We start from the raw sequence: 26,516 nt of genomic DNA on the forward strand, positions 1-26,516 counted from the left end.
AGAATGTATAGCATACACCCCAGGCATGACTACTGTTAGGACTTTATTTCAAAGACGTAGGAGTTGAGGTTGAGGGTGTAGGTTGCTTGGTTCAAATCTTCCCTCCTCTTTTGGGTTCTCCAAGGTTCCTCACGTGCTGCCCTTCAGGGATTAGGCAAGAAGGAACAGCCCCTGAGCAGGTCTTCCTCCACAGCCATTCCCTCTTTTTGCCTCTACTCAGGGCACTGTGAAGACATCTCTCCTGAATTCTAGGCAAAACCCTGTTAGTCAACAATATGTGCAATACAGCCCCGAAGCCGAATAGGAGTGATCCTGGGTGTTGTTGGTTGGTAGCATTTATTATCTTTCCAACCCTTAGCATATCAGACGTGATTGTAATAATATATATGAGACAGAAGGTTAAACAACCAGTGTATATAAAGAGCTTCTACAAATAAATAAATAAAAGACAAATAACCCAATAGAAAAATCGGAAGAGAATACCAGCCAGCAAGTCAGAGCTGGAAGAAACCTAGAGATCACAGATTCCAAACCCTACTTTGCATAGATGGGGCCTGAGGGACCAGACACAAGAAGGATTTGGCCAAGGTCACAGATTGAATCAAGGGCACACTGTAAGTCAGAATGCTGGGCTCTGGACTAGGGCTCTGTTGGCTCAGATAACTGTTCCAAGCAGCTCTTGGGTGGGGCACTATGGGGCACCCTGGCCCACGGGCCTGGGCCCAGGCTGAGGGCCTTGCAGCTGGGGTCCCGCTGAGCCGCCTGTGCTGGGGCTGTAGGTACCGATGCTGAGGACGCCGGGGATGACCTGCTGCTGTCCTACGTGAAGGAGTTCTGGTGGTTCCCCCACATGTGGAGCCACATGCAGCCCCACCTTTTCCACAACCAGTCGGTGCTGGCCGAGCAGATGGCCCTGAACAAGAAGTTCGCTGTCGTGAGTAAGATTCCCTACAGGGCAGAGCCGGGCGGGCTAGGGGCTGGGCAGGGCTCAGGACTGCAGGCCTGCTGCACCTTTACAGTCTGCTCTGACAGCTTTTATGAGCATGCCAGCATGCTGGTGCCAGGGTCTGGGCCAGCTCCCTTTATGGACACTGTCTCGTTGAAGCCTTGCAGCGTCCCCAAGAGGCAGGTGCTGAGAGCCCCATTTTATAGACGGGGGCGGGGAGGGGGTCACACCCCCAAGTGGGAGGCTCAGTGAGGACTTAAACCCAGGCTTGTCTGCTTCCTGAGCCTGAGCTCGTCCCTTTAGGTGTGGTCAGGAGTCAGTCCGCCCAAAGCCGGAGGAGGTGCTCAGTGAGGAGGGAACGAGGCCCTGCCGCGGGGCTGGGCCTGGGTTGGGTCCACGTGGGCCTGGGTGTCCACTGGCCAATTAGAGGCTAGGAGAAGGCAGGAAAAACCCTGCCTACAGGGAGCTGGAGTCTCGAGTCTCAGTGCTGGAAGGAGTGAGGCCTGGACCGCAAGGCAGGAGACCTGTGTTCTAGTCCTGACACTGAGCTGCTGTCCCCGATATCTGGGCCCTTCCCCTCCCTCCCCGGGGCCTCTGTAGAGCCTCCGTACTGGGAGCCTCTGATTTCTCTCTCCCATGTTATGAAGGGAAGACTAAGGCCCTGGGGGAGAAAGGATCCCCGTGCTCATGCCACCTGGCCCTCTTTCCCCAGGAGCATGGCATTCCCACAGACATGGGGTATGCGGTGGCGCCCCACCACTCGGGCGTGTATCCCGTGCACGTGCAGCTGTACGAGGCCTGGAAGCAGGTGTGGGGCATCCGCGTGACCAGCACGGAGGAGTACCCCCACCTGAAGCCGGCCCGCTACCGCCGCGGCTTCATCCACAACGGCATCATGGTGAGTGGCCCCCAGCAGCCCAGGTGGTGGGGAATGGCACAAAACTGACACAGTTCCCTGGGCCCAGAGACCCAGCATTCTAGTGGCAGGAGACAGACCATGTGCTCATAAGCATGTGAAGTGTATAATGGTCAGACGGTGATAAGTGCCATGGAGAAAACTCAAGGGAGTGCCAGGGACAGGTGGAATAGGAGCAGCTATTTTAAATGAGGTGGCTGGGGAGGGCCTTCCTGATGAGTGTCATTTGAATTGAGACTAGGAAGTGACAGAGTGAGCCATGCACCTATGTGAGGAAAGAGCAATCAAGGCAGAGAACACGTGCAAAGGCCCTGGGGCAGGGCTGTTCTGGGTGTCTTGAGGGTCAGCCAGGAGCCTGTGCAGTGAGAGAGGAGTGAGTGATGGGGAAGGAGGTAGGAGATGAGGTCAGAGAGGTGATGGGCTGCATCAGGTAGGGCCCTATGGGCCCACTGGGGGGACTTCAGCTTTCAGTCTGAAATGGGAAGTTTTTGGTTTTTTTTTTAACTTTTTATATTGTGTAATATGACATGTATACAAAACAAAGAGATAAAAAAGCGATAATTTTCAAAGCGCTCTTCAACAAGTGGTTTAGAACAGATTCCAGAGTTTGTTATAGGGAAACTCAGATTTCATTTCAGATTTTTGCCTCTGGCCCCTCCAGAACACTGGAGGCTAGAAGAAATATATATATATATATATGTTGTTATCATCACAATTGACTTTTTTGTGAAAAATGAGATATGTACAAAAAACAGTAAATTTCACACCACCTTGCAACAATTTGTTGTAGAATATATTTCAGAGTTTGGTATGGGTTACAATTCTACAACTTTAAGTTTTTATTTCTAGCTGCTCTAAGATAATGGAGACTAAAAGACCTATCAGTATTACAATTTAGCACTCATGCTCGTTTGTTAAACCCTACCTTCTTTGTGTAACTCCACCATTGCCTTTGTGAAGTGGGAAGGTTTTGGAGTGGTTTTATGGTCTGGCTCAGGTTTTCAAAGGATTGTTATCGTTGTGTTTGTTGCATGGAGCAGAGACCACAGGTGGCAGAAGTGGAAGCAGGGAGACCAGTTAGGAGGCTGTGTGCTTGTCCAGATTAGAGCCAGTGGTGGCGTGGACCAGGGGGGATGTTGAGACATGACAGAGGCAGGACTTATTTTGAAGGCAGAGCCAAGAGCATCTGCTGATGAGTTTTATGTAAGTGTGGGAGAGAAAAAAAACAGGGTTGGTCCCGGGGAGTTTGACCTGAGCCACTGGAAGGATCATTTGTCGTCAGCCCAGCTGGGGCAGCTTTGGGAGGGCCAGATTTGTCAGTCTGTTTGTTTGCTCATTTGTCAACTGACAGCCAGCCTCCTCAGTACCAGGCACTCTTATAAACTCTGAGAATGAGGTACTGAGAAGACAGGCGAGTTGCCTGCTTTCTCAGAGCCCACGGTTTTATGAGGGGTGTGCATGACCACCAGTGCTAGCAGGCAAGGGTCTCGTGAGGGGTGTTGCAGAGAATGCCTGGAAGAGCTGCTGTAGAGAGGACCAGGAACTCACTGGGCAAATGGCCTGAGTTTCTGGAAACATTCTGTCTTCTGTATTTCTGTTACTTTTAGGTCCTTTCATTTTGTACAGAGAGTAACAGTGAAGGATGTAAAATGACAAGTGCCTGTGAGCTCACTTGGGGGACGGTTGCAGGCTACACGGTGTCTCTGGGGGAGAGGACACTGAAGGTGGGAGCTTTGAGAGGAGATGAAAGCAGGCCACATCCTTGGGTCTGTGCTGTCACACAGGAAGCTGGCTCTCTGAAGAGACTCCTTTGTCCCTCTCCTGAGGAAGGACACCCCCTCCCACTGTCCATCCCTGGAGACTCCATAGCTCCTCTCCCCACCCACTCCCCAGGTCCTCCCACGGCAGACCTGTGGCCTCTTCACGCACACCATCTTCTACAATGAGTATCCTGGTGGCTCCAGCGAGCTGGACAAGATCATCAACGGCGGCGAGCTCTTCCTCACTGTGCTCCTCAACCCCGTGAGTAGTGTGAGAGGTCCCGCTTCACTTTTCTTTCTCAAGATACTTTTAGCTATTTGGGGCATCCTACCTTCCCAAATAAATTTGATTATTGGTTTTTCTATTTCTGCAGAGTAAGTTTGGGATTTTAATTGATATTGCATTGAATCTACAAATCAATTTAGGTAGAATTTATGTCTTGACTCTATTTAGTCTTCCAATCCATGAACATGGTATGCTTTTCCATTTATTTAGGTCTTCCATGGTTTCTTTTAGAAATTTCTTGTAGTTTTCTGTGTTTTGGTCATTTGTGTCCTTAGTTAAATTTGTTCCTAAATATTGGATTCTTTTGGTTGCTATTGTAAATGGAGTTTTTTTCTTGATTTCATCCTCAAATTGCTTATCACTAGTATATAGAAACACTACTGATTTTGGGGTATTGATCTTGTACCCTGCCACTTTGCTGATCTCATTTATTAGCTCTAGTAGCTTTGCTGTAGATTTTTCAGGATTTTTGACATCTGGTATGTCAATCTGCAAACAATGAGAGTTTTACTTCTACCTTTCCAATTTGGATGCCTTTTATTTCTTTTTCTTGTTTAATTGCTGTGGCCAGAACTTCCAGCACAATGTTGAATAGAAGTGGTGACCGTGGGCATCCTTGTCTTGTTCCTGATCTTAGAAGGAAAGTTTTCAGTCTTCCCCTTTGAGGATGATGTTAGCTGTGAGTTTTCATATATTCCCTTTATCATGTTGAAGAAGTTCCCTTCTATTCCTATTCTTTGAAGTGTTTTCATCAAGAAATGATGTTGAATTTTGTCAGATGCGTTTTCTGCATCAATTGAGATGATCATGTCGTTTTTCCACTTAGATTTATTGATAAGGTTGTATTACATTAATTAATTTCTTGTTTATTAATAAGATTGTATTACATTAATTGATTTTATTGTGTTGAACCATTCTTGCATACCTGAAATAAATCCCACTTGGTCCTGGTGTATAATTCTTTTAATGTGCTGATGGATTCAGTTTGCAAGTATTTTGTTGAGGATTTTTGCATCTATATTCATTAAAGAGATTGCCTGTAATTTTCTTTTCTTGTAGTATCTTTGTCTGGCTTTGGTATTAAGGTGATGTTGGTCTGAAAGAATGAGTTAGGTAGCTTTCCCTCCTCTTCCATTTTTTTGAAGATTTTAAGCAGGATTGGTACTAATTCTTTCTTAAATACTTGGTAGAATTCACATGCAAAGCCGTCTGGTCCTAGACCAGATGGAATATGACATATAAAATCCAAAAGCTCTTTTTGGAGCTTCTTGTTGACTGGCTCAATCTGTTTACTTCTGATTGGTTTGTTGAGATTGTCTGTTTCTTCTCAAGTCAATGTTGGTTATTCATACTTTTCTAGGAACTTGTCCATTTCATCTCTGATGTCTAGTTTATTAACATATAGTTGTTCATAGTATCGTCTCATTACCTCCTTTATTTATGCGGGGTTAGTGGTTATGTCCCCACTTCCATTTCTGGTTTTCTTTATTTACGTCCTTTCTCTCTCTTTTTCTTTTTTTTTTTGGTCAGCCTAGCTAAGGATCCATTGATTTTATTGATTTTCTCAAAGAACTGACTTCTGATTTTGTTAATTTTTCTCAATTTTGTTTATTTCTGCTCTACTCTTCATAATTTCTTTACTTTTGTTTGCTTTGGGGTTAGTTTGCTCTTCTTTCTGTAGTTCTTCCAGATGAATAGTTAATTCCTCGATTTTGCTCTTTCTTCTTTTTTAATATAGGCACTTAAAGTAATAAATTGCCTTCTCAGCACTGCCTTTGCTACATCCCATAAATTTTGATATGTTGTGTTTTCATTTTCATTTGCCTTGAGATATTTACTGGTTTCTCTTGTAATTTCTACCTTGACCCACAGGTTATTTAAGAGTATGTTGTTTAGCTTCCATATATTTGTGAATTTTCTGGCCCTCTGACTGTTATTGATTTCCAACTTCAATACATTATGATCTGAGAAAGTGTTTTGTATAATTTCTATCTTTTCAAATTTTTTGAGACTTGCTTTGTGACCCAGCATATGGTCTACTTGAGAACGATCCCTGAGCACTTGAGAAAAAGGTGACTCCTGCTGGTGTGTGGTGTAATGTTCTATAAATGTCTGTTAAGTCTAGTTCATTTATCTCATTATTCAAAATCTCTGTCTGCTTATTGATCTTCTGTCTAGATGTTCTGTCCATTGATGAGAGCAGGGAATTGAAGTCTCCAACTATCGAAGTGTCATAGTAGAGGTGTCTGCTTCTCCCTTCAGTGCTGTCAGTGTTTGCCTCGTGTATTTTGGAGTGCTCTGGCTTGGTGCATAAATATTTATGACTGCTATGTCTTCTTGTTGAATTGTTCCTTTTATTAATACATAGTGTCCCTCTTGATCTCTTTTAATTGTTTTACATTTGAAGTCTAATTTGTCGTATATTAGTGTAGTTACCCCTGCTCTTTTCTGGTTGTTGTTTGAATGAAATATCTTTTCCCAACTTTTCACTCTCAACCTATTTTTTGTCCTTGGGTCTAAAGTGAGTCTCCTGTAGACAGCATATAGATGGGTTCTGTTTTTTAAATCCATTCTGCCAGTCTTTTGATTGGGGAGTTTAATTCATTAACATTCAATGTTATTCTGTAAAGGCAGTACTTTCTTCTACCATATTGTCTTCTGGATTTTGTCATATTTAATTTTTTTCTCTTTTTACTTTTACTGATAATCTTCATTCCTACATTCTTCTCCAGACCTCTCTTTCTTGCCTTTTCTTATCTGTCTATGGTGCTCCCTTTACTATTTCTTATAGAGCCAGTCTCTTAGTCACAAAGTCTTTCAGTGACTGTTTGTCTGAAAATATTTTAATCTTCCCTTCATTTTTAAAGGACAGTTTTGCTGGGTAAAGAATTCTTGGTTGGCAGTATTTCTCTTTCAGAATCTTAAATATGTCATACCACAGCCTTCTCGCCTCCATCCTTCTCGCCTTCTCAGTTTGTGCTGAGAAATCTAAACATAGTGTTATTAGGCTTCCCTTGTATGTGATGGATTGCTTTTCTCTTGCTGCTTTCAGAATTCTTTCTTTGTCTTTGACATTTGACAATCTGATTAGTAAGTGTCTTGGAGAATGTCTATTTGCATCTCTTCTGTTTGAGACATGCTGGCACTTCTTGGACCTGTAATTTTATGTCTTTCATAAGAGATGGGAAATTTTCAGTGATTATTTCCTCCATTAGTCTTTCTCCTCCTTTTCCTTTCTCCTCTCCTTCTGGGACACCCACAACATGTATATTCATGCACTTCATGTTATCATTCAGTTCCCTGAGACCCTGCTCATATTTTTCCATTCTTTTCCATATATTTTCTTTTGTGTGTCACATTTCAGATGTCCATCCTCTAGTTCACTAATCCTTTCTTCCGCCTCTTCAAATCTATGGCTGTAGGTTTCCATTTTTTTTAATATCTTCTGTTGTGCTTTTTATTCTCATAAGTTCTGTGATTCATTCTTTCAGGTTCTTTATGTTCACCCCATGTTTTTATCTCGTCCCTCAACTTGTTGATCTGATTTTTTATGAGATTTTACATCTGTTCGAACATCCTGAATTAGTTGTTTTAACTCCTGTATCTCATTTAAAGTGTTGGTTTATTCCTTTGACTGGGCCATATATTCAATTTTCCTAGTATGACTCGTAAATTTTTTGCTGGTGTCTACGCATTTGTTTCCTTAATTAGTTTATTCTGGAGGTTGTTTTCACTCTTTTACCTAGGGTTTTCTTGCTGGATGGCTTTTTTCTCTATCTGTTCTTTGATATTAAGTTTAACTTATTCTAGACCTTTAGCATAGGTTCTGTTTGATCAGAATTTTTCAGTTCTTGTTTTTCTGTTTCTTGCCCTGCCTATATGGAGCCTTTTTGTTGAGGAGGGTCTCCTCAGATATTATAGACCCCAGACAGATTTTCTCAGACCAGACAGGCCCAGGTCTCAAGAGGAAAGAGTAGCCAGCATCAGTTTTCCCTGAGGTTGAGACCCAGCAGATTGTCAGACTTTCCTAAGAAGCCTCTAGACTGTGTTTTCTTTTTCTGTACAGCTTGTGGCGCTTGTCTGCCCGTGGCTTCCTACCAGCTTAAGTGACGTGGTGCCTTTAATTTCAGCAGATATTCCCTGCCAGGAGCTCCGTTGAGAATGAGGCTGCAGTAGTAGGCAGGCTTTGATTGTTTCTGTTTTCCAGTCCCTGGGGCTTGAATTCCTTGAAGGAGGGGTTCCACTTGAGCTGGGCCCCATCCCCCTTTTTGTTGGGAAGATATGCCCTGTTGAAAATTAACCCTTTCACCTGACTAAGTTACTTTGCTTTAGCTCTGATCTTGCTGGGGGCAGTGCTGGTGCCTGAGAGTCCTTGTAATTCTATCTAATAAGCTGTTTTAAGAAGTAAAATAAAAAAGCAGAAAAGCTGTTTCAGAGCTGGACTCCCACTCCTTGGGTTTGCCAGTTAAGAGCTTGATTTGGTACATGGATCTGTGTATCCCCAAGGACTATGTTCCTCCTTGTCTTGAGGTCCAGCCCCTTTTCCAGTATTTTGTACTGTCCAACACAAAAACCCTCTGATTTTGTTTTTTTATTCCCCCATTAGCCCCACCCCCTCTCCGTTGGAGCAGAAACTCCTAATTCCTTTAGTGCTTATTCCAGGTTTATCTGTGCTGGGGGCCTGTGTTTAGTCGTCAGAATTTGTCACTTAATTCCACAATTGGAGCTTGTTTGAGCTTAGCCCTTACTGCTGGTAAAGTCTGTTTCCTTTCTGCTTGAGAAATCAACTTGCAGTACCCATGGGGGAGGGGCGCAGCCTGTGTGGCTTGGGGACTTACAGTTCTGTGGGGGATCTCAGCCATTACACCTGGTCCAGACTGGTATATGCTGTGTGTCTGGTCACTGATATCCCCCCAACAGTTGTTCTGTATCATTACTGGCTATTAGTAAATAGCTGCTCTAGAGGACAACCTTAATTCCACCCTTCCCTATGCCACTGTCTTGTCCTGCTTTTCCCTAGGTTTTCTCTTTCCTTTTCTGTAAAATGGAAATAATTATCCATGCTTTAAATTATTAAATAAATATCAGGTTGTTGTTATTTAGCTTTAAGGGATAAATGAGTGCTCCTTATCGTCCATGCAGCCCACCCTCCCAAAAATACTAAACAAGTATTAGGTCAGCTTTCCATTTTAGATTGTGATGTCTGGTGACCAACTGGCCTGGATTCACTCTTACCAGTGCCTAGCCCAAGGCCGCACAGTGAGTTGTGTGCCTTGGACTGGTCATTGGGCAACCCTGTAAGCTGAGGCAGGGCCAGAAGGGTCAGAAGTCAAGGTGAGAGGGGTCCAGATGCTGACTGGCTCTCCACTTCTCACATCCCCTTCCCTGGAGCAGATCAGCATCTTCATGACACACCTGTCCAACTACGGGAATGACCGCCTGGGCCTGTACACCTTCAAGCACCTGGTGCGCTTCTTGCACTCCTGGACCAACCTCCGGCTGCAGACGCTGCCCCCTGTGCAGCTGGCCCAGAAGTACTTCCAGATCTTCTCTGAAGAAAAGGACCCACTGTGGCAGGTGGGTAGGATCTAGGGGGTGGGCAGAGAGGACAGCATGACCTGGATGCTTTGGAGCAGAGATGAAGTGCCCACTGCTCACAGGCACATGCTCTGGACATGGGCTCCAGGGCTCGACCCCTCACACCCTCACCCTCTCTCCTGAATGTAACACAGGTGCACACTTGCTCACCAGCATGGACACACTTATTCCTGTGCACATATATGTGGACATATGCTTGTCCACATCTCCCCACATAGACCCACATGTATGCACACTCTTACACAACCTCTTAAAAAACAGCATAGAAATTATAGTAGCATGGTATAGATGAAGTGTAGACGGCAACTGCCCTGCCTTAGCTGGATTCTTAGATAACGTATGCTGTTCTTCTGATTCCAGCAGCCTCTGTAACATTGGAAAGGGGGCTCATAGGAAAGTTTTGGGGAATAGTTCTTGAGGAAGCGTCCCTCTGGAGCCTGTTAAGAACTGGAAACAAGCTGGAATTGGTGGCAGTTTCTTAGTTCAGACCAGTGATCTACAAACCAGGGCTCATTTGTAAATAAAATTTTGTTGGAATTCAGCCATGCTCATTCTCTTTTATATTGTTTCTGGCTACTTTCATGCAACAATAACAGAGTTGAGTAATTGCAGCAGAGACTGGATGGTATGCAAAGCCTAAAATATTTATTGAATATTTACTAAAAATATTACTAAACTTTGTAGAAAAAGTTTGCCAACCTCTGATTCAACTCATTCAGCTAAATTCAACAAATGTTCACGAGCTCCTATTATGTGCCAAGCACAGGGCTGGGCATTTTTCTAGGGTGTCTGGGAGGTGTGAGTTTAAGCAGAGATGCCAGGGGCTCAGTGTCCTGAGGATGGGATATGACGAGGACATGTGGTTTTTATGCCCATCACTTGGGACTATGATAGCCACATATCCATGTGCAATGGGGTCCATTCATTGGGTTCTTGGGCCTCTCCAAATGCTTCCACTGTTGCTTTAGGACCCCTGCGAGGACAAGCGTCACAAAGACATCTGGTCCAAGGAGAAGACGTGCGACCGCTTCCCAAAGCTTCTCATCATTGGGCCACAGAAAACAGGCAGGTCTCTCCACTCTTTACCCAGACCCCTTCTCCCTCCACTACCCACCCTCTCAGTCACTGAATTCTGGGGACCTCCGGGCCTGGCCCCACTCCCAATAATCTGTCTGCTTTCCCCAGGAAGTGGAGTGAAGTTGAAGTGAAATGAATTGCCTAAACGGAGGTGGGACAGGACTGGAGGGAGGGATCGGGTAAGGCACAGAACTCTTTTACCTGTGCAGGAGCTCTCTCTATGTCCTCCTGAAGGTCTCTGAGAAGCCCAGATAGCTGTTCTGCAAAGGTGAGCAGTGCTAGACAAAACTGGTTCCGTGCAGAGAACTGTGATCAATTAGTCATGTCTGCCAAAGATACAGGAGTGAGAATTAGTGACCTGATTGCTAAGTGTTGGTCAGCCACATACCCTAGAAGGCATGAGTGAGTAATCTCATTTTATGGCCAAGAAATTTGAGGCTCAGAGAAGTTGACTTCCCCAAGCACATTCAGTTAGGAAGTGGCAAAACCAGGTCTTGAACCCTGGTCTCTGTGACTCTAAAGCTTAAACTCTTACTCACCAAGCTCTACAGTCTTCTTCTGTTCTGGAACCTCTCATTATAGCATAGAAACCATAGATCACACAACAGGGAATGAATGGGCTCCTAAGGAGAGGGGATGGTCGGTGCTGTCAAGTTGGGAAGGATGCAGGAATGAGGGTAGAGAACCTAGAAGAGGACACATCTGAGCTAGATTTCTTTCTTTCTTTCTTTCTCTCTTTCTTTTTAAAATGTTTTTACTGACAGATCTTCACACACATACGGTCCACACGTGGTATATAATCAGTGACTCACAATATCATCACATAGTTGTGTATTCATCACCATGGTCATTTTTTAGAACATTTGTGGCACTCCAGAAAAAGAAATTAAAAAAAAAAAGAAAAAACTTATACATCCCATACCCCTTACCCCTCCCTCTCATTGACCACTAGCATTTCCATCTACCCAATTTGTTTTTCCTCTTATCCCCCCTATTATTTACTTATTTGTATACATAATTTTTTACTCATTTATCCATATCCTTGATAAAAGGAGCATCAGGCATAGGGTTTTCAGAATCACACAGTCACATTGTAAAAGTTATATCTTAATACAGTCGTCTTCAAGAATCAAGGCTACTAGAACAAAACTGGTTCAGTGCAGAGAACTGTGATCAATTAGTCATGTCTGCTAAAGATACAGGAGGGAGAATTAGTGACCTGATTGCTAAGGGTTGGTCATCCACACACCCTAGAAGGCATGAGTGAGTAATCTCATTTTATGGTCAAGAAATTTGAGGCTCAGAGAAATAGACTTCCCCAAGCACATTCAGTTAGTAAATGGCAGAACCAGGTCTGAACACAGCTCAACAGTTTCATTACTGAGTTAGATTTCTTGACCTTCAAGAATTTCACATCAGCAGGACTGCAGTCAGGAGCTCCCTTTCTCCAAGCTTCTCCCAAGTACCAGAGAGGGCAGAGGCCCAGAACTAAAAGAACTAGGAGGAACTGACAGAAACCATCTAGTTCTGGGATTGTCATTTGGACCTGGCTGCTGGAGTACAATGGTGAGAAAGATTCTGAGGCTGAGTCTTTGTTTTGTGATGAAGAATGCCATGATAGGTTAGTGATATCTGCCATGGGTCCAGGAGTTGTCGTGCCCCATGCATGCCATGTATTTGCCATCCTGGGTTTAGTATAACTTCTTTATTGTACAGATGAGGAAACTGAGGCCCAGAATCACCCAGTGGGTAAGGGAGAGGGAAGACTAGAACCCAGGACTATTTAGCGTGTCTCCTTCCTCCATCTTTTTGTTAGGGGCTGGGCCCTGGGTCTCAGCTGCCTCCCTTCCTTGCAGGCACCACGGCCCTCTATCTGTTCTTGGGCATGCACCCGGACCTAAGTAGCAACTACCCCAGCTCAGAGACCTTCGAGGAGATCCAGTTTTTCAATGGCCACAACTATCATAAAGGCATTGACTGGTGAGTGGACCTTTCTGTCCTCAGCAGAGGCCATCGTGCAGCCCGCCCAGGAGGACGTACGTCTGTGGTGGCCATAGCAAGAAGCAGCTGGTGCTTGCTCACACACAGCTGAAGTTCCTGTAAACAGGGATAAAGTGCAGTGACCCTTGGGTCATGGTGCTGGAGCCTTCTCACAGACGAGACACGGGAGGAGGAAGCCCTTTGCCTCTTTGCATTATCGCCTGGGGTTGAGACTGCTGGAAGTCAGCGTCCAGCCCCACCCTTGCTCATACAGAAGGAAACATCCTGAGTCCCAGAGGCAGAGAGGGACCCGGCCAAGGCCCTGAGAGCTGGGGCCAGAGCAGGGACTGAAATCCAAATGCTCTGGCTTGAGAGCCGTCCCTTCGCACTGTGTCAGGCCAACGGTGGGGCAGGAGCTGTGAAGGTGCTATTGTGTGTCTGTCAGAAGCAGGTTGCCAGCCCCAGGGACTCACCTGGGGAGGGCGGGGGTGGGGGGGCTTGTTAAGATTGCATCTTCCGGTCAGAACCTGTCTATAGCGCTTACCTCAGGAATGTCAGGGTGGGGGGCAGCGCAAAGATGATTTTACTCTTCGATTCTCCAATTTGCATCTTCCTGCTATACTTGCCTTTCCAACCTCATGCAGGTATTACTATTATTTTTATGTCACTAGGTTGCCTGGGTGGAGAACTCATGGGCCTTCTGTTTGTTTTTTGTTATTCATCTGTGTATATTTCTCTCTCTCTTTTTGTCTTTCTATTGTTCATCTATCTATCTATCTCTCTATCTATCTATCTATCTATCTATCTATCTATCTATCTATCTATCTACCTATCTACCTATCTACCTATCTATCTATCTATCTATCTATCTATCTATATCCCTAACATGTCTACAGTCTCTCATCTAAAACCCGTTGTGGCCAGATATGTTACTAGAAGTCAGATTTTTTTGGATTTTAGGAAGGTAACATGGTGGGATGCCATATATTTGAAAACGCCTTTAGCAGGCTCTGGAGCATATCCCCATTAGCAAACAGTGTAATACGTCTGTAGTGGCATATATGACTTTTATGCTAAGCCCCTCTCTGGGCTCCCTGCAGGTACATGGAGTTCTTCCCTATCCCTTCCAACACCACTTCCGACTTCTACTTTGAGAAAAGTGCCAACTACTTTGATTCAGAAGTAGCACCCCGGCGGGCAGCCGCCCTGCTGCCCAAGGCCAAGGTCCTGACCATCCTCATCAACCCCGCCGACCGGGCCTACTCCTGGTACCAGGTGAGCCGGGGCCGGGGCTGTCCCTGCGTCGGGGAGGGGCTCTGCCTGCCACTCAGTTACCCACTCTTTCACTCAACCAATATATTTTTTTTCAACTTTTTTTTATTGTATAGTATAACATATGTATAAAACAAAGAAAGGAAAAAGCAATAGTTTTCAAAGCACTCTTCAACAAGTAGTTACAGGACAGGTGCCAGAGTTTGTCATGGGCTACCATACCATCATCCCACATTGTTCCTTCTAGCTGCTCCAGCATTCAACCAATATTTAAGCACCTATGATGTACCACTCTTGTGGTGGTGAGTAATAGACTGAGGTTCACCTCCTTGGAGCCTCCAGCCTGGTGGAGGAGATGGGCCGAAATCAATGTCAAATCCCAGCCTACTGTTAACTGCCCCCCCCCCCCCTTTAGCCTCATCTGGGGTCCTGACTCTGACTCTGACACGAACAAGAGGTTCCACCGTGATGCAACCCAGATTTGGCAAGCAGTAATGTGGGCTAACACTGACCACAGCTTCCTTACTGGGCACAGGGGCGAGGGTGGAATAGGAATTCAGCAATGGACAAGACCTGCCATTGTCGGTGGAGGATGCAAATGCCTGGTCAGGTAGGGAAGTGGACTGTGCTGGTCCTGACTTGAGATGTGTAAGAATTACAACTTTAATTTCTGATTTAATTTCCTGCTCCACAGGGCTTACAGGAAAGCTTAAGCTCAGGTTTCTTGGAGGCTGGGGGTTCCTCCCCTGCCTGCCAGTCTTCTTGGGGTTAAGCCACAGGGCCAGGGTGTTGGGGAGCCTGGGCCTTAGCCCACGGTTACCTGGGAGCCATGGGTCAACCTGGACGGGAGGGCTTCTTCAGGCCGACTGCTGTCAGCGGCTCCCTCCACCGCTGGCTGCTTCACCTGGATGAGTCAAACAGCTGTTTCTTCTCTGGAGTTTTGCCCTGTCCCTGCGGTGCTGGCAGGAGCACGGCCAGACCCTTCCTGCTCTCTAGCCCCATAGGTCCTTGCCCTCCTCCTCCTCCCATCTCTAAGCCAGGGGGTTTACTCGGTTTCTGGTAGGGAAGCTCTTCTCTAGGACCCTGTCTGTGCCCTGAAATCCTTCTCTCCTCTGGTCTTTGCCTTTAGGGGGAGAAAGCTAGAAACTCGTGGAGGCCACTTCTCTTTTCTGTCATGCCGTGTGCCCCCATCTCTCAGCAAAGAATAGAGAACTGGCTCTCTGCTTTCAGCAGGAAGGTGAAGAGGAGAATACAGGGCCATGGAAGAAAAGCTATCATGGACAGTTGGTCGCACGTTCAGCACTAATGATAACAAACTTCAGAGAGATTTTCCCTCTGTACCTCCTGGGGTTTCACAGCAGTCACCCAGAAGATAGAGGAAGGGTTTGTGTGTGTGTCCCCTTCTGGTGGGATGAAAACCGAGGATCAGCACGATAAAGTGACTAGCTCAAGTTCATGTGGTAGCCTTGAACCCAGATCTTCTAAGATCCTGGTCAAGGAGTATGGGAGACAAGGAGAAGGCAGACCAGTTCCCACCAGGAGGATGCAGGAAGGGACTGGAAGGAGAGGCCTTGCTCTGATGGAGGGCAGGAGGAAGCGGGAGGCTGTTTTGCACCCTTAGCACGCCAGCTCCCTGCCCTGGGCTGTGTGAACCTCAGTGTGGGGAGGCCGTGGTGGGCTGGTGAGGGTCGTCCCCTGGGGGTAGGCTCCTGAGCTCTGGCCTTGGGGGTCTACAGGAGCAGTTAGAGTGCAGGGGGCCCAGTAGGTCCAGATGGGCCCCCATGGCCCACGGCATTACTTTAGGTGGTTCGGACCTGTTCTTTTTCCTTTTCTCATTCTTTCCCAATATTTCTGACTTTGGAAAGGGAAAAATTCTTAATTTGGTGCAAGTGGTCCTTAACTCCTAATAACATTGCTAAGTTCTGTTTTCAACAACGAGGGCTCAGAGCCCACAGCAGACATTTGTATCCGGCTGGAGTTTGAGGACATTACCTTATTTTCATTGTGTTTATACCTTCCACTTACGACAGCTGGTTCTAGTTTTCCACTTATGGTGATGATACAGAGTTTTCTTTTGAAATGAATGTATGTGAATAAGAAAGGTGAATCACTGCAAAGATGGCACCCACAGGTGGCTTGTGGATATGGCAGTAATTATGGAGATGGGAGCTGAAGGCCCAGTGTTTGAAATCCTGATCTGGTCTAAATCCCATCTTACAAAGATGTTCCCTATCTAGGGCTCAGAGGGGCCAGTGATTTCCTTGAGGTCAAACAGCAATGAGAGGTGGTGGGCCAGGGCTTGAATCCAGGGCTCCTAATTCTAGCCCAGGACCACCTGGCCTCCTCGAGGGCTGCTCTCCCTTTTTGCCCTGCACCCGACATGCTGACCTTCTCCCCTTGCCCACAGCACCAGCGAGCCCACGACGACCCGGTAGCCCTCAAGTACACCTTCCATGAGGTGATCACCGCCGGGCCCGATGCGTCCTCAAAGCTGCGCGCTCTGCAGAACCGCTGCCTGGCGCCTGGCTGGTACGCCACCCACGTCGAGCGCTGGCTCAGCGCCTTTCACGCCAACCAGGTAGCTGCCTGTACCTGACCTTGGGGAGGACAGTCGTGGGACTAACTTGCCATAGTTGGTGAAAAGCCTCAAAATCTCTCACTGTCACTGGTCATGGAGCCAGAAAGCCACCATTGGCGAGTGAGACTGCTGACGTTTTTGAAGGTTTAGTCCTGTTTGTCCCAAGGTTGATAAGTAAGAACTCCCAAACCCTTGTCCTATCACAGCAGGCTCTGTTACAGAGGACCTGGAAAGCCCTGGGGGAGGCAGCTGGGAGTGGGGAGAGCCTATTGGAGAGGCAGGCAGGGGCCAAATCACAAGAGGTTTTTAAGGGAAACCTTGGAGGATTTAAGCAGGGAGCAAGGTGTGGGCTGGGAGCTTGGAAAGAGGTCAGAAGAGGGAGCTTGTAGTGATACGTAGGGTAGTAAGGTCTGGTAGTAGTTTAAACTCTGGGAGAGGATGACACTGGTCAGGAGAAGCAGCAGTCTTCCCAGAGAAGACTGAGGCTTGGGGAAACCTGCCATTCAAAGGTGGAGGAGGAAGCAGATTCTAGAGGGTAGGTTCACAAATTTGTAACCAGTTTTGTTCATGCTGCCATGGCTTCTGACCCAGTAGATCAGGGGTCAGGAAAGTAGGTTCAGATGACCTTTCTTCCATTCCTTCTGTCTAGATTCTGGTCTTGGATGGCAAACTGCTGCGTACAGAACCTGCCAAAGTGATGGACACGGTGCAGAAGTTCCTGGGGGTGGCCAACACCATTGACTACCACAAAACCTTGGCGTGAGTGCTGTTTGGTCTTTTAGCAGGCAGCGCCCCTGATCGGCACCGGGGCCAGAGGGCCAAAGGCTTGAGTGATTATAGCCAGCATGATTAGAGTCAGCATGTGTGAGCAAGTGGGAGGCACGTCCCTGATGGCAGTTCAGCAGAAAAGCTAAGCTGATCTTGAGTCATGTTCATGCAGGGAAATTATAAATCTGTTCTGCTCAGGTCAGCTCATTCCTGAAGTGTTCTCTTCAGTCCAGGCTGACCATTTTCAGCCTAAAGAAGTTATTTGTCTAAATAAGTTAGATCACCAACAGTCGCTCCTATTCCCAGAAGGGTTTCTTAGCATTGGATTATTATTTAAAATATAATTTCAGGGAAAGGAAACTAAAAATATTTTTTGTGGCTAATAATTCCAGTCAGAACCCAGTGCAAGCAAACAGCATGCCCTTCCCGGGTGAGTCACCGTCAGTGGCGTTACAGGGGTGCTGCCTCTGGTGCTGGGTCACAGACAGGTGACACAGCAGATGGAGGAGGGCTGAAAGTGTGGGCCACGCCATCAGAGAATCAGGGATTAGAATCCCAGATCCACTGCTTCCTTAGCTGTGTAGGCTTGGACAATCTTTTAAGCTCTTCAAGCCTCATTTTCCTCGTCTGTAAATTGGGGATAAAAATAATAATTTGGAGGATGCAGAATTTCTGTCATTTCTGAAATTTATTCCAAAAAATGAAACTCTTCAGCAGTGGGCATGCTTATGTGCAGTTGCAAATGCTGCAGTTCCAGATAAAGGTACAATTTACTGAAAAAAGTGAAAGAACCTTCAGGAAACTTTTTCTTCTTTTTTTGGGTTCTTAGGTGAAAAAAAAAAATTGCTCACCACTGAGTTAGAGAATGCTCAGAAGAGGTTGCCCACAATACTAAGGAATGGGGAAACGGTTCACGCCATGGGTCACTGAAGGAGCTGGGGCTTCCCAGCCTGAGGAAGGGCAGACTCGGAACACTCAGAGCTCCCTCTGCTGGGAAGGAGGGTTGGCGTGTTTTAGCGCAGCCAGGGGCAGAACTTGAGCCAACAGATGCAAGTCTCAGCCCTACACAGTCAGTGTGGGTTCAAAGAGTGTGTGCATCCATGTGTACACAGGTGTGTGTGTGTGTCTTTGTGTGTGTGTGTGTGTGTGTGTGTAGGGAAGTGGATTCCCTGATCCCCAAGGGTCTGCTATTCCTAGGGTCTGTGAACACTGCCCAAAGTGGAATGGGGGCGGTCTGGGCCAGCTCCCCTCCACAGGCTTTCCTCATCTCCACAGGTTTGATCCAAAGAAAGGATTTTGGTGCCAGTTGCTTGAAGGAGGAAAAACCAAGTGTCTGGGCAAAAGCAAGGGGCGGAAATACCCAGAGATGGACTTGGATGTAAGTGGTGGACATGCTGCCTCCGGTAGCTGGACAAGTAGAGGGCTCCCTGTCCTGGATGGAATCTCTTCTCCCCCTCCCCCTTAACCCAACACATTAGTGGCCTTGGCATTTCTTGGATGGAAATGAGGAGGAAATCTGAGCTGGGATGTAGTAGTTAAAATGGATTTAGTTCAACAAATATTTATCACCTCCTACTGCAGGCTGAGTGCTGTGGGACTTTAAAGATGCATCAGACGTGGTCCCCTACCTTCAGGGAACTTCCAGTTAGGACGGAGATGAGACACACCAGCAATAAGTAGAATATGACAGGAAGTGCTCAGTGCATTAAGAGAGGTGCATGCAAGTGCTATGAAACTCAGAACAAGGAGATGCCACTTGAAGCTGGGAGGGGTTGGGAGACTTCTTAAGGAGGGGAAGGGGTGTCTAGAGTTGAGCCTAGAGGATGGGGTAAGATTTGGACCTATAGAATGGAAGGATAGCGCATTCTTGCTGGAGAGAGCAGCCAAAGCATAGAGGGGAAAGGTCACAGACTGAATTATATGACCTGACCAATTCTCTTTCTCCCTATCACAAGAATTCTGACCTTAAGTGTTATGTTTTGGTGCTCTTACTGTACTGAACTTTTCTATCAGAGGTTATCATTTAGAAGAAGATTGTGAGAGATGACATTAACAGAATGGTGGTTTTAAAGAAGGGGTCACTCTTGAGTCAACACATCCCCAAGATCTGAGCTTTCCTTCCTGTTACAGTCCCGAGCCTTCCTGAAGGACTATTACCGGGACCACAACATCGAGCTTTCCAAGCTGCTGTACAAGATGGGCCAGACACTGCCCACCTGGCTGCGGGAGGACCTCCAGAACACCAGGTAGCCACGGCCACAGCCAGACTGAACGTTCGCCATGGCGGGGACGTCCCGCCGCACGCTGAGCCGGACTGGCCTGCACGGTGGGGCGCTGGGTCCGGGCCAGCCAAGCACTTATGAGCAATACTCTGCCGGGGCCCAGGCACGGCTGCGAGAAGAAGGCCCCAGCAGGGCCACAAGCCCCCCAGAGCCTCCAGTGGCTGGCTCTGTGGCCTGTAGGACCTCCCTAGCCACCAGAGGTCCATTCCGTTCACAGCCTCTAGATGTGGGGAGGCTGCTTCCTGTTGGCAGAAGCCAGTTACTGATGTTGGAAGCCTGCTTGCTTGAAGGAGGGACTCCATGAGACTCTCTTCTCTGTCCCTCACTGTGTTCTATCAACATCCCCTTCTCCATCCCACCACACCCTGTCCCGGCAGGGCATCCCCTCAGTATTCGCTGCCATGTGTTCCCTGTCCTCCACACAATATGGGAGAAGAGCCCAGCTGGGCCTTTTGCCAAACCGGAGAGACTGGACATTTCCCTGACTATTTCGAGCCAGGCTCTTCTGAGGGGTCATCTGGGTGTGAGCGTGGCCACCTCGGAGGATACCAAACCTCCACACGCGTTCTGGTTAGTACCTTCACCTCTCACCTGCCCTTTTCGGGGAAGGATTCTCTGGTTCTACAATATCCAGCCAGTCCCCAAGGCCTGGGGCACTGCCATGCCATTTGGACCCAGAGACCCAGGCCACAATCCCACTCCCCTTCTTCGCCCTGGGATAGGACGCGCGTGGTGCTTCCTGTGGTAAAGGACTGAGGCGGTCAGGAGTCTGCCAGGAGACCCGTGCCAGTGTACATATGTCGTCCCCAGGCCCACCCGGCCGCGGCCCCTGGCAGACACTGGGCAGAGTTGGCAAGACTGCTTTTCCCAGCTACCTGTGGCTGCGGGTTCCCAGAGATCCCCTTAACCTCCCAAATACTAAGACGCTAAAGTATTTTAATATTTTGGTTTTTTTTCTTGGTGCCAGAGTTTAAGAGTTTATACCCTGGGTGCTGGGGTTGCACTGTGTTATATATATATATATATATACATATATATATACATATATATATATGTATATATATATAATGTGTATGTATATATATATATATATATATATATATATTATATTTTTTTTGGTTGGGTTTGTTTTTAATACAGTTGTACAAAACGGTGGTAAGCCCCAGTTCCCAAAGGGTGTCATATCTCAGTGCTAGAGAATGAAATAGTGGGGAGGGGGAGTGTTTAGGGGGGAATGTCTTCAGGTGTCTAGGACTTCAAGGAAACAGTATAGAGGTGCTCTTGGAGAGGTCTCTGCTCCCTCTCCCAAGTGCGATGGCTGTCCTAGGGCACCCCAGGTGAAAAGAGGTGGCGAGGTGTTAGGAAAGGCCAACCCTCCCCAGGAAATTCTTGAAGCCCAGTGACCCTGGGGAATTTTGGCCAAAGGAAATAGCCGGGACTGGGGTAGGAGAGCTAGGGCCAAAGGCTGGCCCGCCCCCCACCCCCTCACATGGTGCTAGGTTGGGAGCTGCCCTGGGAGTAGGGAACCCACTGGACCCATCTGCAGACAGTGGGGTCTCCGGGCTGTTTTCTCTGTGTTGGGGTCTGCTCCTACAACCCCCCCTCTTTAACAATGTGAAGTGACTGAGGCTGGGGTGCCCTTCCCCAGCCCCCTCCAACTGTCAATTCAACTTTGAATTGACACCCAGTAAATGCTTTCTGGAAAGCTTTGACTTGTCAGAAGACAAGCTGGGAGGGTCTTTTGGTAGGTATGGAAACAGCTCCAGAAAGGGGAGGTGGCCTACTGGGCCGAGGTCGCAGAGCTGGTTGGGAGCAGGGCTGAGAGTCAAGCCCGAGTCTCCTGAGTTTGAGCCCAGTGCCCCTCTTCCAGTACCACACTGCCTCTGAGCCCATTCTGGGGACCCTACTCTGTGCCAGGTTCCTGTCCCTCCCTCAGTCACACCCTTGGTCATTCCAGGATATGGGGAAAACCACTCCTTCCCAGGGTGCCTTGGAGCCTTCTCAGTCCTTGACCTGCATTTGCTTCCCTATCATGCTCTCCCCAGCTTGAAGGGTCCTCCCCCAGCCTGCGGGGCCTGGTCTGTCTTAGTTCTGAACCAGTTCCCTTTTCTCGAGTTCTGTGCTGGGGTGGTGAGGAAAGTTGGATCCTCAACAGGACCAGCTACATGGGGTTGCATCGTGTGTGGCCAGAAGAGCTGCCCCCGTGCTTCTCGTTGGGGTCTCTGAGGCTGGCAGCCTCGCTCGCTGTTGGCTCATGAGTGGAAGCAGAAGCTGATGAACCACTTAGAGCCTGGGGACGGGGAGGCATGTCTACACGTACGCATATGAAGACTTGCCCATGCCATGGAACAGACTGCTAGAGTAGGGCAACTATTTTCCTAGTTATCCTGGGCCTCACTTCCCGTCTGTCACCTGTGGGGAGTGGACTCTGGGACCCACGAGGACCTTACAGCTCCCACATTCTATAACTGCCCTGGGACCCTCCTGTCTCAGGGCCCAGAATGCCCAATGGAGCCAGCCCTCATCGGGCAGGCAGTTCCACTTCTCTCTGCCTCTGGCCTGAGCAAGGCACAGGCAGGTTTGAGGCCCTTTGGGAGCAGTGGAGATGTTCTGGATTTTTGTCCAGGCCCTTCTGCAGGTCTGGGAACCTGACATGTTCTCTGCCTGGTCCCTGCTGCTTCTTCCCTCCTCCCCTAACAAATCTTTCCTAGGGACCCCCTGGACTTGGACACTGTCAGGACTGCAGTATGGGGATAAGTCCCCCTAGGGGCTCTCAGCTTGTGGACACACAGATTCCCCCCATGAGAAAGAGAACCAGAAAGCAGCAGGGTTCAGCGTCAGTAGCATCTTTACTAATTCACTGTGTTTGGCAAAAAAAAAAGTGAAAGAGAAAGAGAGAAGTAGCTGCAATTGTGCAGGTGACTCCAGCCTCTATTCTCTGTCCCCCTCCCCCCGCCCCCCATGAGCCTTTACCCCAAAGGGGAGAGGTGCAGATGGGCTGGGCACAGGTGGGAGGAATCACCTGCAGCTGCTTCAATCACTGTGGGTTCTCAGAGCCTCCCGTGTTGTGGGCATCTCACTGCTTGGAAGGTGAGTCTGAATTTTAAAGATGGGCCTTTTCCAAGCCCCTAAATTTGAGCAACCAGTGCCTCTGGGCCCAGCTGAGGAAGCAGCAGTCTGTTCCTGCCAGAGGAGACCAGCTGGACTGACCCACAGAGGTTGGAGTTTCCCACCATGGTGCTGTCCACACATGTGTGTTAGATAGAGAAAATTATTAACATTTATTTTCTCTCTCTCTGTTTTTACATGATCTATTTAAAAAGAAGTTGCAAACATCATGAAACTTCACCCCTAAATGCTTCAGCTGGTTTCTCCCAGGAATTAGGACATTCTCCTACATATTTATCCAATATTACACCCCAGATATTAGTAATTTCCTCCCATCTGCTATCTCATCCATATCCAAGTGTTCCTAATTGTCCCCCAAATAAATTATAGCTTGGTTTCCAGCCAGGATCAAATCAAGGTCCACACTTTGCATTTTGTAACTGTGTTTCTTTACTTTTTTTTCAAAGCTGAAAATTTCCTCCTCCACCATTACCCTCCCCTACCCCCTACTACATTGATTTTTAAAATGACATTGATTTTTTTTGAGGCTAGCTGGCCTGCTGTCTCGTAGCAGTCCCCATTCTGGATTTGTCTCATTGTTTCCTCATGGTGTCACACAACCAGCTCCTCAATCTCTTATGTTTTCAAGGGTTTAGACTATATGGACTTTTGACTTTTGTGCTGATTTGGCAACTTCACTCTCACCTAAGATGCACCTCTTCTGTCACCTACACCAAGTGCCAAACCAGCAGGAGAGCCAGTAGGAGCTCCAGAAGCTCAGGGGAGGGTGTGGGAGGGCTCCCTGGAGAAGGTGGCATCACAGCTGGGCCTGGGAGGAAGGGATGGAGCGCTCTCTCTAGAGGAAGAGCCTGCATCATGGTAGCTGGGCCAAAAGCAGTTGGGAATGAGATCTCTCTGGCCCCATCTGACCCTGGGGACACACCTCTCTCTGTTTGGTGTCCCAGGGATTGCACTTCGTGCAGACCAGTGGTCGGTTGTGGGCTCACATGTGCCCCTGGCCAGGCCCAGGCCTTTGGGACGCACCGGGGAAGGGCCTGGATTGGGAACTGACTCCCTTAAGCTCTGGTGTTGGGGAGAAGAGCAATCAGTGGAGGCAGATGTGACGCTTAGTTCCACCTGGGTGTATTTAATAAGCTGTGTGATGACTTTCCTCCCAGGGCCTCAATTTCCCCATCCTGAAAACGAGCAGGTGAGGCTACAGCAGTGGCTTCCAAATAGCTCAGAAAATCGTAAGAGGAAACACGAAGGACAGAAGGAAGCAGGTGTGCTCTAGTTGAAGTGGGAGTGGGGGCCCCAGACCCCCACGTCCCCCACCCCTCGAGGCCCTGCTAGATCTCCATTTGCCAGCCCTGGCCTGGGTGCCCTTGCCCGTGCAGACGGCCAGTGCTTCAGCCTCTTGGAGGGACAGGCATGGGCTTTGTGTGGCCCCAGTGCCAAGGCCCTGGGGGAGCTCAGGCTGTTTTATCCTAAGAAGTTCATCCCTCCCACTCTTCCTCTCTCTGGCCCTGGAGGAGAATGAGGCAAAGAGGGGGGTTTTCTATGACTGCTAGCTTTTATTATCAACAAGAGGGCTCCTTTTGTAATTGTTTGCATGAAATTCATGTCATTTCCTGGGGAGAGGAAAGAGCTAACTGGAGGGGGGGGGGCACATTAGGGTTGCAGGCAGAGGTTTCCTTCCCATGTGGGGGTGGGAGGGGGCAGAGAGGAGGCGCCGCCCAGCTCGCCTGATGATGAGGGCTCTTGAACCAGCCGTTTTGGGTTGTGTTAAAAGTGGGAACTTCCTCCATTAATGTACAATCTCGAACTAACTGCTAATAAAGTGGGGTTCTGTTTGTACACACTGGTCCTGTTTGTTTGACCTTTTGGTGGATGGAGATGGGGATGTTTGCATGCACAGCTGAAGTTTGCCCCACTCCCTGTAAACACACACACACACACACACACACACACACACACACACACACACACACACGATGACTCAGGCAAATCAAAGATCATTTCCATTGGGTTGTGAATAGAAGCATTATCAGATAACAGGCCTATCCCAGCACAGCTGCCTGGGGTGTCTTAGATGACAAAGAGCCTCCATCCATTGTTCAGAGGTGCTGGGGTCTGAGTACTGGATGCAGAGTCCAGGACCAATTCTGCCATGTGTTTTGTGACTGACGACCAGTCACTTTTGCTATTTGAGTTTCAATTTCTCTTATCATTTAGAGGCATGGAGGGAATTAGACTCTTACCTCTGCTGGAAAACGTGCTTATGTTACTGCAAGCACAGTGCTTTCCATAGACGGGCCTGCCTGCCCCAGCGCTGCAGAGGAGAAACGTGAAGGCGATTTGTTGCAAGTGTGCTTTGCAAGGAACTGGAGGAATCTTCCCCCAAACCAGTTCAAAGTGGGGATGTGGGTTAGGTTTTTATAGGTAGAACAGAGTGAATAGGGGTTATAAACTAAGTATTGTCCATATTCATTCTTGTCAGGTCAGCGATGACCTTGGATCTTTGTGATGCGGACGTGACCAGTTTCCCAACCCTGTGGTCTCAGGCCCGTCTTGCTGCTCCAGCATCAGTGATTAGCTTTAGATATGGACATGCAAGTTCTTGCGTGCAGGGTCTTCCTAACTCTTTTCAAACTTTTGTCTTTTGAGGAGGAAGTCGCTGATTCACTGGGCCACAGGGTGTTCTTGATGCTATTCTGTGTTCTTATTTCTGTAAACAGAACCCAGAAGGCCTGGTTAATGCCCTGGGAACTAAGTACAAAGAACAGATTGCTAAGTTCAGCCAGGGCTAGCATATTTCCCCAGCTGTCACTCAAAATGCAGATTCCCAGGTCCCTACTTCCAGAGAATCATCTCAGGCAGATGTGGGGTGTGGCCCAAGCCTCCTGCCTGTTAAGAAGTTCCCCGGCACACTGAGGCCTCCCACTTTGGGAAGCTCTGGCTCAAGGTGATGGTCCCTGAAGGTTGTAATTAATGCTGAGGATCCCACTGTCCAAGGAGATAAAACTCTGGCCAAAGCAAATGACTCTCTGCCCTTGCCAGCCTGACCGAGGGCCCGACCCGAGGTTTGCCTGGACGGGGCAGGGACAGCGCCTTGGCCAAGCGGGAGCTGAGCATCATGCTGTCTGCAGCACAGCTGTCTGGACCTGCTTCCTTAGAATCCCCTTATGACATTCCTGGGCTCCCTCCATAGCCACTCAGTCAGAATCTCAGGGAGGGGAGGGGCGTGGCCCAGCAGTGTGTACTTGAACAAACTCCCTGATGCATAGGGAGATTTGAGAGCCACTGAATCAGGCCTCCCAAGGGGTGGAGGAAGGGCACGTGGGGCACAGCTGGGAGATCCTGTTACGTTGCCAGGAACCAGGAGAGTGAACTGAGAGTGAGTACGCCAAATTGGCAGTGCCAGTTCACACGGGAGCATCTGCAGAGGCTTCTTTGGAGTTCATCACACTGGAAGCCACCAACAAGAATTTAGCTGGAGGCTGCATTAATGAGAGCAGAGCCTCCAGAAAAAGGGAGGTGAGAGACCCGCTGAGCTCAGTCAGGCAGGCTGGAGGCTGGACTTGTGACCTCCCTTTGGAGGAATGCACATCACCCGTATCATGTCCTCAGGAGGGCAAACAGCACACTGACGGAGACCAGGAAACGTCATCACATGAGCAGCAGAGATGAGTGAGCCTGAGGAAGACTTTGGGGCTGGCGCTTGGCCTTCCAGCTTCAGAAGGGCTGCTGCAGGCAGAGGGAGGGGAGTCTTCCGCAGAACCGGGGGGGGGGGGGGGGCAGGAGCAGGACTGGCATCTGAGAGTCACGGGCAGCCATGGGCAGTCATGGCAGTGGGTGTGCTGGTTTCCCGTGTCTGGGTAACCAATTAGCACAAACACGGTGGCTTCAAACAACACAGATTTGTTATCTTACAGATCTGAAGGT

General features: G+C 48.2%; 1 protein-coding gene across 4 annotated transcripts in view; it reads left to right on the forward strand.

Annotated features, from left to right (window-relative positions):
• The window catches only part of NDST1 (N-deacetylase and N-sulfotransferase 1), an 86,425-nt gene that overhangs the window by 42,915 nt on the left and 16,994 nt on the right, over window positions 1–26,516 (forward strand). For 3 of the 4 annotated variants that reach the window (XM_077137410.1, XM_077137411.1, XM_077137412.1), the window contains 11 exons: window positions 780–934; window positions 1,659–1,844; window positions 3,756–3,884; window positions 9,303–9,485; window positions 10,475–10,571; window positions 12,440–12,563; window positions 13,664–13,838; window positions 16,243–16,413; window positions 17,063–17,172; window positions 18,457–18,559; window positions 19,312–19,427. In XM_077137410.1, coding sequence (XP_076993525.1) covers window positions 780–934; window positions 1,659–1,844; window positions 3,756–3,884; window positions 9,303–9,485; window positions 10,475–10,571; window positions 12,440–12,563; window positions 13,664–13,838; window positions 16,243–16,413; window positions 17,063–17,172; window positions 18,457–18,559; window positions 19,312–19,427 — 1,549 coding nt within the window. Of the gene's footprint in view, window positions 1–779; window positions 935–1,658; window positions 1,845–3,755; window positions 3,885–9,302; window positions 9,486–10,474; window positions 10,572–12,439; window positions 12,564–13,663; window positions 13,839–16,242; window positions 16,414–17,062; window positions 17,173–18,456; window positions 18,560–19,311; window positions 24,429–26,516 lie in introns of those variants that run through there. The other variant, XM_077137413.1, reaches the window with a different exon arrangement.

This window comes from Tamandua tetradactyla, chromosome 20 (assembly GCF_023851605.1).
Source record: "Tamandua tetradactyla isolate mTamTet1 chromosome 20, mTamTet1.pri, whole genome shotgun sequence".
NCBI classification, from domain to species: Eukaryota; Metazoa; Chordata; class Mammalia; order Pilosa; family Myrmecophagidae; genus Tamandua; species Tamandua tetradactyla.